Genomic DNA, 16,242 nt, shown 5'->3' with positions numbered 1-16,242 from the left:
AGTTTCATTCTTCTGCATGTGGCTGTCCAATTTTCCCAACACCATTTGTTGAAAAGACTGTCTTTTTTCCATTGGATATTCTTTCCTGCTTTGTCAAGGATGAGGTGACCATAGAGTCATGGGTCCATTTCTGGGCTCTCTATTCTGTTCCATTGATCTATGTGTCTGTTTTTGTGCCAGTACCATACTGTCCTGATGATGACAGCTTTGTAATAGAGCTGGAAGTCTGGAATTGTGATGCCGCCAGCTTTGCTTTTCTTTTTCAACATTCCTCTGGCTATTCGGGGTCTTTTCTGGTTCCATACAAATTTTAGGATTATTTGTTCCATTTCTTTGAAAAAAGTGGATGGTATCTTGATAGGGATTGCATTGAATATGTAGATTGCTCTAGGTAGCATTGACATCTTCACAATATTTGTTCTTCCAATCCATGAGCATGGAATGTTTTTCCATTTCTTTGTGTCTTCCTCAGTTTCTTTCATGAGTATTTTATAGTTTTCTGAGTACAGATTCTTTGCCTCTTTGGTTAGATTTATGCCTAGGTATCTTATGGTTTTGGGTGCAATTGTAAATGGGATCAACTCCTTAATTTCTCTTTCTTCTGTCTTGCTGGTGTATAGGAATGCCACTGACTTCTGTGCATTGATTTTATATCCTGCCACTTTACTGAATTCCTGTATGAGTTCTAGCAGTTTTGGGGTGGAGTCTTTTGGGTTTTCCACATAAAGTATCATATCATCTGCAAAGAGTGAGAGTTTGACTTCTTCTTTGCCGATTTGGATGCCTTTTATTTCTTCTTCTTGTCTGTTTGCTGTGGCTAGGACTTCCAATACTATGTTGAATAGCAGTGGTGATAGTGGACATCCCTGCCGTGTTCCTGACCTTAGGGGGAAAGCTCTCAGTTTTTCCCCATTGAGAATGATATTTGCTGTGGGTTTTTCATAGATGGCTTTTATGATTTTGAGGTATGTACCTTCTATCCCTATACTCTGAAGAGTTTTGATCAAGAAAGGATGCTGTACTTTGTCAGATGCTTTTTCTGCATCTATTGAGTGGATCATATGGTTCTTGTTCTTTCTTTTGTTAATGTATTGTATCACATTGATTGATTTGCAGATGTTGAACCAACCTTGCAGCCCAGGGATAAATCCCACTTGGTCGTGGTGAATAATCCTTTTAATGTACTGTTGGATCCTATTGGCTAGTATTTTGGTGAGAATTTTTGCATCCATGTTCATTAAGGATATTGGTCTGTAATTCTCCTTTTGGATGGGGTCTTTGTCTGGTTTGGGGATCGAGGTAATGGTGGCTTCATAAAACGAGTTTGGAAGTTTTCCTTCCATTTCTATTTTTTGGAACAGTTTCAGAAGGATAGGTATTAATTCTTCTTGAAATGTTTGGTAGAATTCCCCTGGGAAGCCATCTGGCCCTGGGCTTTTGTTTTTTGGGAGATTTTTGATGACTGCTTCAATTTCCTTAGTGGTTATAGGTCTGTTCAGGTTTTCTGTTTCTTCCTGGTTCAGTTTTGGTAGTTGATACATCTCTAGGAATGCATCCATTTCTTCCAGGTTATCTAATTTGCTGGCATAGAGTTGCTCATAATATGTTCTTATAATTGTTTGATTTCTTTGGTGTTGGTTGTGATCTCTCCTCCTTCATTCATGATTTTATTTATTTGGGTCATTTCTCTTTTCTTTTTGATAAGTCTGGCCAGGGGTTTATCAATCTTATTAATTCTTTCAAAGAACCAGCTCCTAGTTTCGTTGATCTATTCTACTGTTCTTTTGGTTTCTATTTCATTGATTTCTGCTCTGATCTTTATTATTTCTCTTCTCCTGCTGGGTTTAGGCTTTATTTGCTGTTCTCTCTCTAGCTCCTTTAGGTGTAGGGTTAGGTTGTGTACTTGAGACCTCTCTTCTTTCTTGAGAAAGGCTTGTATTGCTATATACTTTCCTCTTAGGACTGCCTTTGCTGTATCCCAAAGATTTTGAACAGTTGGGTTTTCATTTTCATTGGTTTCCATGAATTGTTTTAATTCTTCTTTAATTTCCTGGTTGACCCATTCATTCTTTAGTAGGATGCTCTTTAGCCTCCATGTATTTGAGTTCTTTCCGACTTTCCTCTTGTGATTGAGTTCTAGTTTCAAAGCATTGTGGTCTGAAAATAGGCAGGGAATGATCCCAATCTTTTGGTACCGGTGGAGACCTGATTTGTGTCCTAGGATGTGATCGATTCTGGAGAATGTTCCATGGGCGCTAGAGAAGAATGTGTATTCTGTTGCTTTGGGATGGAATGTTCTGAATATATCTGTGAAGTCCATTTGGTCCCGTGTGTCATTTAAAGTCTTTATTTCCTTGTTGATCTTTTGCTTAGACGATCTGTCCATTTCAGTGAGGGGGCTGTTAAAGTCCCCCACCATTATTGTATTGTTGTCAATGTGTTTCTTTGCTTTTGTTATTAATTGGCTTATATAATTGGCTGCTCCCATGTTAGGGGCATAGATATTTACAATTGTTAGATCTTCTTGTTGGATAGACCCTTTAAGTATGATATAGTGTCCTTCCTCGTCTCTTATTACAGTCTTTGGTTTAAAATCTAACTTGTCTGATATAAGGATTGCCACTCCAGCTTTCTTTTGGTGTCCATTAGCATGGTAAATGGTTTTCCACCCTCTCGTTTTCAATCTGGGGGTGTCTTTGGGTCTAAAATGAGTCTCTTGCAGACAGCATATCGATGGGTCTTGTTTTTTAATCCAATCTGATAGCCTGTGTCTTTTGATTGGGGCATTTAGCCCATTTACATTCAGAGTAACTATTGAAAGATAGGAATTTAGTGCCATTTCTGTAAAGTGACTGTTACTGTATATTGTCTGTGTTCCTTTCTGGTCTATGTTACTTTTAGGCTCTCTGTTTGCTTAGAGGACCCCTTTCAATATTTCTTGTAGGGCTGGTTTTTGTTTGCAAATTCCTTTACTTTTTGTTTGTCCTGGAAGCTTTTTATCTCTCCTTCTATTTTCAATGACAGCCTAGCTGGATATAGTATTCTTGGCTGCATATTTTTCGCGTTTAGTGCTCTGAGTATATCATGCCAGTCCTTTCTGGCCTGCCAGGTCTCTGTGGATAAGTCTGTTGGCAATCTAATGTTTCTGCCATTGTAGGTTACAGATCTCTTCTCCCGAGCTGCTTTCAGGATTTTCTCTTTGTCTCTGAGACTCATAAATTTTACTATTAGATGTCGGGGTGTTGACCTATTTTTATTGATTTTGAGAGGGGTTCTCTGTGCCTCCTGGATTTTGATGCCTGTTTCCTTCCCCAAATTAGGGAAGTTCTCTGCTATAATTTGCTCCAATATACCTTCTGCCCCTCTCTCTCTTTCTTCTTCTTCTGGGATCCCAATTATTCTAATATTGTTTCGTCTTATGGTATCACTTATCTCTCGAATTCTGCCCTCGTGATCAAGTAGTTGTTTATATCTCTTTTTCTCAGCTTCTTTATTTTCCATCATTTGGTCTTCTGTATCACTAATTCTCTCTTCTGCCTCATTTATCCTAGCAGTTAGAGCCTCCATTTTTTATTGCACCTCATTAACAGCCTTTTTGATTTCGACTTGGTTAGATTTTAGTTCTTTTATTTCTCCAGAAAGGGTTTCTCTAATATCTTCCATGCTTTTTTCAAGCCCAGCTAGTATCTTTAAAATCATCATTCTGAACTCTAGTTCCGAGATCTTACTAATGTCTGCATTGATTAGGTCCCTGGCAGCCGGTACTGCCTCTTGTTCTTTTGTTGAGGTGATTTTTTCCGTCTTATCATTTTGTCCAGAGGAGAATAGATGAATGAGAGAACAAAATGCTAACGGTAACAACGACTCCAGAAAAATATACACTAAACAAATCAGAAGAGACCTGAAACCGGGGGAAAAGAAAGGGAAAGAAAGAAAAAAAAAGAAGAAAAAGATAAAAACAAACAAAAAAAACAGAGTATTATCAAATATGATTAGGCTGATGCACAGATCAGTGCCACACACTAGATTTTGGGCATATGTTGGTCTGTTAGAAGAAAGTGCCTCCCAAATTTTTAAAGAAAGAAAAACATATATGTACAAAAATAAGGGTAAATACTATGAAGGGATGGAATATGACTGTAAAGATGAAAATTATAAAAGATTTTATAAAAGGAATTGATAAGAAGTTGGTTGGCAAAAAAAGAAGAGGATAAAAAAAAAAACAGGCGAGAATGTGATCAGGCAGGAGACTAGAACAAAGTCATACACTAGAGATTTAGGGTATATTTTGGTCTGTTAGAAGAAACTGTATCCCAAAATTTTAAAGAGAGAACAACTCATATATATATACCAAAAATAAGGGTAACTACTATGAAGGGATAGAATATGACTCTAAAAATGAAAAATAAAAAAGATTTTTTTAAAAAGGGATTGATAAGATGTTGGTTGAAAAAGGGAAAAAGAAAAATTCAAAAAAAAAAAAAAGAAAGAGAAAGTAAGTTAAAAAAAAATTAACTTTGAAAGACTAAAGAATCATGGTAAAAAAGCCATGGATTCTATGTGCAGTATTCCCCTAGCGCTGGAGTTCCACTGTTCTCATTGATCAGTAAACTTGGTCTTGGCTGGCTGTTCTCGCTGATCTTCTGGGGGAGGGGCCTGTTGCCGTGGTTCCCAAATGTCTTTGCCGGAGGCGGAAGTGCCCCGCCCTTGCCAGTCCGGACTAAGTAATCTACCTGGGTTTGCTCTCAGGAGCTTTTGTTCCCTGCAAGCTTTCCGTACAGCTTTGGAGGCTGAGAGTAAAAATGGCGGCCTCCCAATCTCCGCCCCGGAGGAGCCGAGAACTCGGGGCCCCGCTCCTCAGTGTGCCCCCAGAGAAAAGCCGTCAGTCACTTCCGTCTCCCCCGTCTCCGGCCACACTCCGTGCTCACCCGGCCTGTGACCGCGCGTTTCTATCTCTGGCACCCGACCCTGTGTGGAGTCTCCAAACCCTGCAGATCCCTGCGGTGCGCTCCTGCGCCTCTCCTCCCGGGGGAGGAAGGGCAGTCTCCCCAGATCTGCCGCTTGTTGGGTCCCTGCTGGAGGAGCAGTGGCCCGACTGTGCTGCGGATCACGGTTTATGGCAACCCCGAGCTGAGAGCCCGCGCCTCGGCTCCGTCTCTGCAGCCGGCTTCCCCACTCCAATTCCTGGGAGCTCTGCTGCACTCAGGCACCCCCGGTCTTTCTGTGACCCCGAGGGTCCTGAGACCACACTGTCCCACGAGGGTTCCACCCCCCGCTTAGCCACTGGAGTGATGTCCCTCAGCGGAGCCGACTTCTAAAAGTTCCGATTTTGTGCTCCGCGGCCTTATCACTTGCCAGAAGCCGCCGACGGAGGCCCCTCCCCCCGCCCTCTATCCTCCCGAGTATCACCTGGGATTCACTTCTCCGCACGTCCTACCTTCCAGAAAGTGGTCGCTTTTCTGTTCAGAGAGTTGTTGCTATTCTTTTCCTCGACCTCCTGTTGAGTTTGTAGGTGTTCAGAATGGTTTCATTCCTATCTAGCTGAGTTCCCGGGACCAGACGAAATTTAGGTCTCCTACTCCTCCGCTATCTTGCTCCTCCCCCCAAAAAGCTTATACTTCTTTAATGAACAAAAATTTATTATCTGGACAGTTTCTATTAAAAAGTAGTCTCAAACAAGTGAAATCTATCTGGACATCCTATAACTCAAGGATATGGCAGTGTTCCAGGGAGAAAGGAAGAGTCAAAAGTCTGTCTGAATTAATGACCCGTGTGCCCATTTTCAGTCTATAGTGTCTCAAAAGCACCCATACATAGAGCCCAGAGAATCACAAAATAAAATATAGTATTAATGTATAATAATAAAACATAATAAAGAATATACTAATAATGAAGCCCAGATAATCTGGTTTAGGAACGGAGCTCTTTCACGCCATCGGAAGTACTGGACTGGTTTGTCTTGTTCTACCTGCCGTCAACATGCAAGTTTCTGCTGGGCAGCCCCTGACTCTGCCATCCTGGTTGCAGTCAAGGCCATGGATGCCCGCCCCACTGGCTGTGTGCTGTGCCAGTTTGTGGGCCAGCCCTAGCTTGGGCCGGAAGAACTGATGCAGGAAGCCTGGGCACCTGCACTGCCCATGGCCTGGGGCCTGGCCACCAGGCAGGCCTCCCAGATGGTGACTGCGTGGTAACTGAACTTCTGCCCCAGAGCCCCTCGCTGTGCCACTCCTGCCTCCTTAAGGGGTTTTGTACCTCATTCTTGCCTCCTGGTAACAGAATGTTACCTAAATTATGCCTAAGACATCTGGTGCCCCGACACTATATCCTGCTGGTCAGGATACATCCACCCTTAGAGTCTTTCTGAGCAATCACCTAGCATGCATTCAGCGGTATGATGGTAAATGTTTAACAACTGGCTCTCGGTGGGGGTGGGGGTGTGTGTGCATGCACGTGGGTGTGCATGTGTGTATACTTACACCTAAGACTATTACAACTTTTACTGAGAGGATTTCAGTATACACAATTTTCAAATCATCATAATAAAATACACAATACTCTTTTTTGTAAGTTTCTTACAACCTGTTGATTCACCCAAAATGCTTTCGTTTATTTTTATCAAACTCTTGAATCTGTAAGCTAACCTGTAGCTGCAGTTAATGGGTGAGTATAGTTGCCATTTAAGTGCTGGTGGATGTTTTCATTTACTTTAAGAAAGTAAAACAAGGAGAAACAACAAAGGCTAATGGTGGAACTCCACTCATTCATGAATGGCATAAAGCAACTGCTTTGTCTAATCAAGTAATAATTTTTGAGTACTGGAAGAATATTTCCTCAGGTTTTTTTGTGCTATTCACAATGAAACAGCCAGAGAAACTTTTAACCTGCATTATTGACATTTTCTTGATCACTTTCTTAAGTCTGGACCAGTGATGAGCACATTTCTCCTGTTAAGGGCCAGAGAGGAAATATATTAGGCTTTGTGGGCCACATATGGTCTCTGTCACATATTCTTCTGTGTGTGTTTCACAGTCCTTTAGAAATGTAAAAACTAAAACCATCCTCAGTTCCTGGGCCACACAAAACCAGACTTAGGCTGGATTTAGCTCATGGAACTATAATTTGCCAATACCTGACCTACACAGTTCACAAAATTAAAAAAAAAAAAAAATCAAGACCTGATTTCTGATTTTTATGGTGTAAATATTCCAACCTTGGCCAATTTCAAGCTACCAACGTAATGTCACTGAAATGACTGGGAAGCGATGTGCACTGGTGCACCATTATGTATTATTTCCACTTTTCAGATACCGCAGATATCAATAACCTTGAGAGCATAAATAATAGCAAAATGCAGTGAAATAGGGAGCAATGAGTTTTAAATATTTACTCTGTCTTTAATATAATTTAACTTTGAATTCATATAATTTAATTTCTCATGATGGTTGTGCTTAAACACTAGCTTGCAAAATTCCTGAAATTTTAACAGTCCGTTCTTGCAAGCTATCTGGGTCAACCCCAGCATCCTGCTGCATTTATCCCATTCAAACATGGTTGAGGGCCAAGCCCTGACATGCTCCGTCTCCCTATCTGTGCCACCTCTCAAAGCCACCCTATCACACTACCTCGTCTTCGATGTGCCATGATGAGTGGATTTTGCACTCTGTGATAAATCCGTGACCTTCCCAACTCTTAGTTTAATGTTCTAGGAAAACCAGGAGGTGAATCTACCAAGGAAAGATATCCTATAAATGTAAAGAGAAAAGTGATTTCTACATGAGCTGGGGCTTGGGGGTTACTTCTGCTTCCGGTAATCCTAATGGTGCCAATGATTCAGACTTTCTGAGCCCAAAACTGCAGAAATTACTGAAGGCAGTTTTGTTTGGAGGCGCCCGGGGTTAAGTGTCCAGAGAAGTAAATGAGAGGTGAAGCTCCGAGAAAAGGTGAGGGCTGGCAGCACCTGGGCCCTTGGAAAAGTGGGATTCATTCAACAAACATTTCATGCTAGGCTTGGAAAGAGAGTAAAAACTATTAATAATAGTAAGAATCATACAAATGATAACACCTTTCATTTAGAAAGCCAAGGGGATCAAGAGAAAGAATAAATTTAGATACGAGCCATAATAGGAGGGAAATAAAAATGCAAATAGATCAGACCATGGTTACTTGTAGTACTTACGTACTTTTCAAAACCCTGAATTTTAGACAGCCCTGCTTCTGGTCAGTATCTGTGCATCACTCTGTCATACAGCAGGCAAAACTAGGACAGTACACAACGTATAGGGATGTGTTATTTTTGTGGTTACAAAATCTGACCATAAATATATGAATATAAGCTCTCTGATTCCAACTTTGCTTTTAATCTTCTAGAAGTAGTGGGTGCAGGAAGGCTTTACTAGTGTCAAAAAAAAAAAAAAAAGCCTTTTGCCCTTAATTTAAATCATTGTTTTTCTAGGGAAATTTAATTTGGGGGAAAAAAAATGTTTTTCTAATTAACTGGAAGACTGTGTGCTATGCAAACAATAAAGATTCTTGTTTGAAAGTAATGCATGCCCCTGCTCCTAGGACTACCAAGGGAATTTAAAATAAAAAATGCAAGCAGCTCCAACCTCGTATTTTGCCAGAGCTAAACAGAATTCCCAGATCCAGAGTTTTCACGTCAGTTCCCAATTTAAAACCCACAAGTGTTGAGCGGGTTCAAGCTTCGGCAAGACACATCTTCTCATCTCTAGAAATGACTGTATTTGATCTCTTTCTGGGTTTCTCGGCACGTCCCTCACTCCCTCTTTCTTCCTCTTGTGCTATGGTTGGCCTCAGAGGTTAGACACTACACAATTAGATGGATCGGGGAGGATTTCATAACGCTCTGGTGCTGGGCTGGGCAGTCTAGCCAAATTCCGTTCATTAGCTAAGGCGCCGGGGTGAGTGTGGCCAGTAAGAATGCCGTTTTGGTTCCACTGAAGTGCTGATAGGGAACAGGAAATAAACTTTTATTTTTTTGGTTCCTGAGCGGCAGTATGGACAAGTGAAAAGTCTGGGACGCTGGGAATCTGGAGGCCAGGAATTAATCTCCATCTCAACCACTTACTGGGCAGCTCAAGCAACTTCTGTTCTCTTTCTGGTTGTCTTTTTTTCTATTCTGACACTGTTTTCTTATTCTTTATGTACCAGGGTCAGATTTCTGTCTACCTTAGACGTGAAGCAGTCCAAAGTCAAGAATCAAGTAATCAGTTCACGCACCAGTTACTGAGCCCCCTGTGCTGTGCTACATGCCAAGACAGGTGTTTCGTAAACTGGTATTAATGCAACATGCTCCCTGATCCCAAAAAGCTTACAGAAGACAGAGGAGGCAGATCTCTTAGAAAATGAATACAAAACAATAAAGCAAGTGCAGTGTGAGAGAGATACTGAAGTCGCTATGGGAAAACTGACAAAAGAGCTTCCCTTGGAAAGCCAGGGAAAGCTGTGGAAAGGAAGGGACTTGGAACCACGCCTGTTTGAATGAAGGGGAAAATAATTTTGGGGAAGAGGAGAGCATACCAAAAGAGAAAAAACAGCAAAAATGATGGGTCTGAGGTCAAGTGACATAGGTTAAAAGTGGAGGGTTTGAGCGGGGTGTGGGCAAGAAGCAAGAGTATACCTCTTACAGTATGCTTCTCCTGACGTGTGCACAGGATAAAGCAGCTCTGGGCTTTGAGGGAGAACCTGGATAACAGCAGGTTTTCGATGTTTTTTATCAAGTAGAAATTAATTAGACACTGATGCCATGTTCTCTCTCTTTTTTAAGGATTTTATTTATTTATTTAAAGAGAGAGAGCATGAGTGGGGAGGGGCAGAGGGAAAGGGAGAGAGAGAATCTTAATCAGGCTCCACGTTCAGCGTGGGAGTCCGACACGGGGCTCGATCCCAGGACCCTGAGATCATGACCTGAGCTGAAATCAAGAGTTGGACGCTTAACTGACTGAGCCACCCAGGTGCCCCTGTAATGTTATCTCTTTGTGCCTTTATTTCTGCAGAGTCTTTACCGTTCAAGAAACTAGCCTGAAAACTTAAGTTACTGGCCAAAGCAGGGCATATTATTCACAGAACTCACACCATGAGGCTGGAAATGTACCTGCACTGTAGACTTTGTCCTGCTTATGCATCCTAACACTTCAGTCCTGAATTTTCTACTCTTGCACTGATTCTGTGACTTTTCTCCTTACCTTATAGACTTCAGGTGACAAGGCTAGACCTTCAGGAGCTCTTCTTAAGCTTTCAGCATGTGGTTTTTATAGCTACCATCCGGTAAATAGAGGTGTTCAGCTAGAACTTTCCTTCCCAAATGACTCTACTTGCTAAAGCTTAGATAAAAATGAAATATTTGTTAAAATAATAAAGTGTCATATTTAAAATATTCATAGTTATTTGATATAAATATAGTGAATCACAGCTTGAGCCAGAGCCAAATTCTAAGAAATACTAACACCTAGGTTTTGTCTGGTACCTTTCTTGCTAGTGTTCAACTGCTATGAGCCATTGCATGATTAAACCCTACTTCGATTTCCCAGACCTAAGTAGAAACAGTTGCCCTGATCTTTATCTTAAAATTATAAGTCTTATACAGTTTTAAACTTCATATACATGGCTCCAGTCCTTCAGGGATTTAGAGCAGGCTTATAAGTGATTTTCTCATGGCTTTAATATTAAGTCTTTAAACTACCTACACATAACTTTCCAGAGAGACCATGCTAAGTTGCCTTCTTAGAATTCCCAGTGGGCTCTCAAAGTGATTCCTGCTCACTCTGTTTCCCTCCCTCATTTTTTAAATGACCAGAAGCTCCTTTCTTCATGTCGAAAGAGTCCACCAACCCGATGAAGTACATAGAAGAAAAAGATTGTTGGTTGCCCCGGAACAGATTGTTCATTCCAACAAGGAGGATTTTTTTCCTTCCATGTGAATCTTCTTTCATGTTATGAGATCTAATTAGACTAAATGCTTAAAACTTTCTATTAACTTCCAAAGCAGAACCATATCTCCTTACAAAGCTATTCTGTTTGTTTTTTGTTTTGTTTTTCAAGAAGACAGGTCCTCTTTTCCACCTGAAACATGTTTTGTAAAAACATATTTCAATAGAACATGAACAGTTGTTACTCAAAAATAAATCATTTCTTTTAAATTTTAAAGACTGTATCTTCGAGGAACTTGTCATTAATCCCTTGGAGGTATTCCCATGAATCCCTAGCTCTTCTTTTAGGAAGTCAGCCCCGAATCCTTAGCCTGGAATCAGAAAACCTTGACTCTCACCCTTCTGCTTGGAGCTCCTCCACATCAGTCAATGATGCATGTCTCAGTGGCAACCAGGGATATTTCTGTTTCCAGAATTTTCCTGTATTCCTTGCTTTTTCTAGATACACTTGCAGATTTGCTACTGATTTTCATTTTGTTTTGTTTGTGATAATGTCTTCAATGATTTCCTTTTTTTTCTTTAGCTAGATATATGCAAATTAAGTCCAAGTTGACTTTCAGAGTTGTGGCTTCTTCAGAGCTAGTAGCTCATAAGCATAATAAAATATTTTGGAAAAAAATGCATACATAGATACATATATAATATATATATTAAGTCTTTTAGAATATATATTTGTAAGGAAGTGTAGGCCTAATTTGAGATTTAACATATAATCTTAATCATTTGATTCTAATTACATTTTACAACATGCCTGAGAGCTTCAAAGGGCAAGGGACTGGAGAAGAAGATTCACAGGAAGAAAAATATCTCTCCTTGTTGGAAAAACCAGTGTACTCTAGGCATGTGTGTATGTGTGTGTATCCATGCATATAATCAAATTGTATATAAAATATTTAGGAAGCACATTCTATGCACCAAGCACACAAATCCATGTACTAGAGAAGAAGGGAAAGGTATTTCGCCTATTCTCAAATTTGTCACAATCTAACAAGAGAAAGAGATACATATAATAAAGCATAATATGTGTGTAATAAATCTTATTTTCATATGAATTAAGGGCTTTGGGAGCACAGAAACAGGTGTATTTAATTATTCCTGTGGAATTTAGAGTTAACTTTGCTAGATCTTAATGGATTAACAGAGTTTCACAAGCAGCAGTTGGAAGATCAGCAAAAGACACAGAGGCAGAAAAGTACACAAAATAACCAGGTAACAGGGACTTACAGAGCAAGGACTTTGCTGTGAGACATGGTAGGAGATGAAGATAGTAGAGTAAGGCTGGGACCAGATTATGAAGGTCCTTGAATGCCTTGTTAACTTTTCATTTTATTTTGGGTTTTTTAATTTTTTTAAAGATATTTATTTATTTTATTAGAGAGAGAGAGAGAGAATGAGCAGGCGGGAGGGGCAGAGGGAGGGAGAGAGAGAGAGGCACAGACTCCCTGCTGAGCAGGGAGCCCGACGCAGGGCTCGATCCCAGGACCCTGCGATCACAACCTGAGCCAAAGGCAGATGCTTAACCCACTGAGGCACCCAGGTGCCCCAACATTTCATTTTATTTTGAAAGCAACTGGACACTATGAAAAGATTTTAAGCAGAGAAATGAAATAATGAGATCTACATTTTTTAAATATAACTCAGGCTGGTAAGAGCAGATTGTGTATAAGGATAAGAAGATGAACAGAAAAATCAATTAGGAGAGTTGATCAGTTAATCAACCAAGCCTATACCTCCTTGGGAAAAAAAAAAAAATCAATTGCAGATGGATGCACATGATTATAAAGTCCTGCTCTAGAATAAGTTCAGTGTGAGGGGGAGAGAGAAACTTATGGGAGACATTTTAAAGCAGAACCTACTGGGTTTAGTGATCAACTGATCATGAAGAATTGGGGAAAAAGAGGAGGCAAGGATGCTCTGAGATTTGGGGTTGGGTGATTAAGTATATGGCAATGCCATGAGCTGAAACTGAGAAAACAAGAGGAGACACCTATTTTGGCAAAGAGAAGGTACTAGCGGGCACTCACGTGCAGATCTGCAGGAGGAAGTCAGAGTCCTGAGAGAGGCTGGACCTAGAATTACAGTTTGGAGAGCCATCGTTGGCGCCAGAAGTGTGAATAAGGTCACTGCCTGGGACAAGCATGTGAAGCGAGAAAAGAGCCAAAACCAAACCCCCAAGAACATCACAGCAAAGGGAGAAGGAAATTTCAGAGGAACCAGGGAGAGCCCAGGAAAAGGGGTCAGGAGATAGGAAGAAAGGGTGCAATCAAAACTGAGGGGAAAGAAGGCTTTAAAACATCAGGGAGGCCAGAGTGGCTGGCTTTCCCAGGAAGAGGCTGTTAACAGACAATCAGAGCACCAGGAACTTTAGGAAAGCAATTTCTATAGAACGAGGAGAACAAGCTAGATTCCTAGGAACATACAGAGGAGGGGCCGAGGGGCAGCACCCACATCAGAGGGATGCGTGACTCCAGAGAAGCAGCAGGCCTCAGGGATGGTTCGGCTTAATTCTGAAGTACTGAAGTGTCATAGGGAACGTAACTTAAATCTTAAAACCTATAGCTTGTCATCATGAGGGTTAGATGTGCAGGCCTTGCCTTCTATGTGCCCTGAGCTCCTGCTTCAATCAGATTGCCCTCAACTCTGCCATGGGTAAACTGTCACTTAAGACACTTCATACTGATGAGGCACAATTTATCTTTCCTGACCACAATTTTTTCAACCAAGGGAAAATGTTATGAAAGAACATGGCCTCACAGTAAAATGGGGCATTAGAATTTGGGTGTTAGGTTGAACTGTGAATGAATACTCACTTCAGGGATGTCAGGTGTGGGGGGAGCACTGACACAAACCCCAAATCCTCAGGCTGAAGAGAAGCGAATAAAAAGCTTGGAAGACAAGACCAGGGAGGAGGAGGAGAGCCTGGGGGGCAGCATGTGGGACACTACAAGAAGAGAATGCTTCCAGAAGAAGAAGGTGTCCAATGACACAGAAAGAAATGAAAGGAAACTTCTTTATTTGGAAAGAGAACGTCCCTGGGACCTTGAAACAGCACTTTCAGTAGCATGGTGAAGCCCAAACCAGACTTGGGCAGCTAACAGAAGGGAATGTCCTAGTGTACCCTTCACTTCTCCCATGCAATTAATAACTTACCTTCTACATACAATGAACTGTTACATATAATGTGCCTGAGCATGTGTGTGTCTATATCCATAAGTACACAGATACATACACATATGTATATCTAAGGTATATTAATCACTGTTCAATGATTACTTATTTTCCTCTCTAGTTTTAAAAAATAATTGTGAACTTAGAAACTGACTTGTTACCCTAAGGAAGACTGTGAGATGTGCCAATACAGGGAAAGGAGGGTAAACTTACCGTTTTTGAGAGACACTTTTGCTAGAGTTTCTGTGATGCTTCTTGATATATGAGTAAATTTCATACTGTCTCTTTCTTTCTCTCCTTGCAGTGGAATGGAGCATGTCTAAAGACTTTTGTCCTTTGGTTGGAGAAATCATCATGGAAAACCTGCAGACCCTGAGATACACAATCACAGGACTTACAACGGTAAATGCCAAATCCTCCCATTAGGCTTCCCATTCCCCTGCCCATGATGTTTGTACTGGGATTTGGGTAGCAAATGCCTACTCTGGAAGCAACTGCCAACACCCAGTCCTCTGGCAACAACTGCCACTCGTTAAGTGTGATATGTCTGGTATCCATAATCTGAACCCCACAAAGGAGTGAGCAGACAGCATGAACCACTTTGTAAGCTGCCATGTTCTACAGAGATCAGAAAAAGACTGGCCTCATGCAAGCCTTGAAAGCTGCTGCTTTCTGGATCACAGTCTAATCTTCAGGGGGGATCAAAGGCTCTGAGAGATCCAATTTTGACTCCCTGTCTGATGGTAAAAATAACAGCCTCCTCTAACCCTCACCCCCATAGCCTCAGTTGAGATCAGTCATCTATTGGAGTCATACAATTTCCTGAGAGAAATCCTTTTCCCTTGATTAAAAAAAAAAAAAATCTGTCTAAATCTGCTTTCACAGAAAAGAAACTATATATGGTGGCACTACATTTCTCAGTAACCTGAACCAATTTAAACTGTGAATGAAAAACTGGAACAAACTGTGCTTATTTGTTTAACCAATCTAAACTCAAACATTAATTATTTATAGAACTCTAAGCCATATGAGCATATGAAATGCAAAAAATAAAAACAGCTAGCAAATCAGTTCATACTGGAACAAACCCTGTATCTCCTCAAATAATTAAAATGCAACAAAACAATCATCAAAATCATTTTTAATGAAAAATTTTTTAAAGTATACTTAAGTCAAACCTGTTATTTTTTTTGCTCCAATTCAAATCATTAATATCTTAGACCTTTTATGCAAGAGAGAGAGGGAGAATTTTGTTTTTGTTGCCATTCTCCTAAAAGATTAGTCCGTTAAAACAGTTATCTATAAAGTGTAAACCTGAAACCCAGCATTAAAAAGCTGCATTTGGTTGCATCTCTTCAAGTTTGAACCAGCTTATTCTAATAGAATTCTTGGTGGTTGGGTCACCACCACAGAATCTTGACTTTTAGTCCTAATCACACATCTATACCAGGGCCAAAACTGTGGATTACCAGAGCAAACAAACCCCTGAGTGGGTGGCCCCCAGAGATGCTATCGCAGAAGACTGATTCCCAACCCTATAGCTCACATGATGGAAGAGGGCCAGAAGAGAACCCCAGGGAATTTCCTTTGCTTAAAAGAAAAAGTGATATCACGTGATAAAAATGGAAAACTCTCCACAGAGAATTTCTCTAATATTTCAACTAATTTTTATAGGGATTAAGTTTTTCCACTTGGTCGTCCAATGAGAGCAATTCAGACACTATCCTAATCATATAAAAGCCTAGAAGGAGACTGACCCTTCTGCAGAATCGCCATAACCTTGAAGTACCTAGAAACCTGTTTTTAATGTTAAAAAAAATTAACTTTATAATATGGTAAGGCCAACATTATTAAAATTTCTAGCAAAGGCCCTACAAAGATGCAGTGGTTTTTTTTATTTTTTGGTTTTGTTTTTTACTTCAAACGCTATTTTATAATTTTCACAAGCAATGTTTTATCAAATGCTGGCTTCAGAAATGCCTCTTTGGGTTCACTGGGGGAAAAAAATAACTTGTCAAAGCAAAGCAAAAATAGAAAACTATACAGAACATTTGAAAAGATTATACATAAACAAAAACAACTCCTAAATTTTTGGTGTCAGAAGACATTAAAGAATATAAGCCATTGT

At 40.5% G+C, this 16,242-nt stretch overlaps 1 protein-coding gene across 1 annotated transcript in view; it reads left to right on the top strand.

Annotated features, from left to right (window-relative positions):
* The window catches only part of ANKFN1 (ankyrin repeat and fibronectin type III domain containing 1), a 311,761-nt gene that overhangs the window by 223,197 nt on the left and 72,322 nt on the right, over window positions 1–16,242 (top strand). The window contains exon 8 of the mRNA XM_036106172.2: window positions 14,419–14,516. Coding sequence (XP_035962065.1) covers window positions 14,419–14,516 — 98 coding nt within the window. The remainder of the gene's footprint in view (window positions 1–14,418; window positions 14,517–16,242) is intronic.

The sequence above is a fragment of the Halichoerus grypus genome, chromosome 2 (assembly GCF_964656455.1).
Source record: "Halichoerus grypus chromosome 2, mHalGry1.hap1.1, whole genome shotgun sequence".
In the NCBI taxonomy this organism is placed as follows: Eukaryota; Metazoa; Chordata; class Mammalia; order Carnivora; family Phocidae; genus Halichoerus; species Halichoerus grypus.
This window is presented reverse-complemented; position numbering and strand designations above follow the sequence as displayed.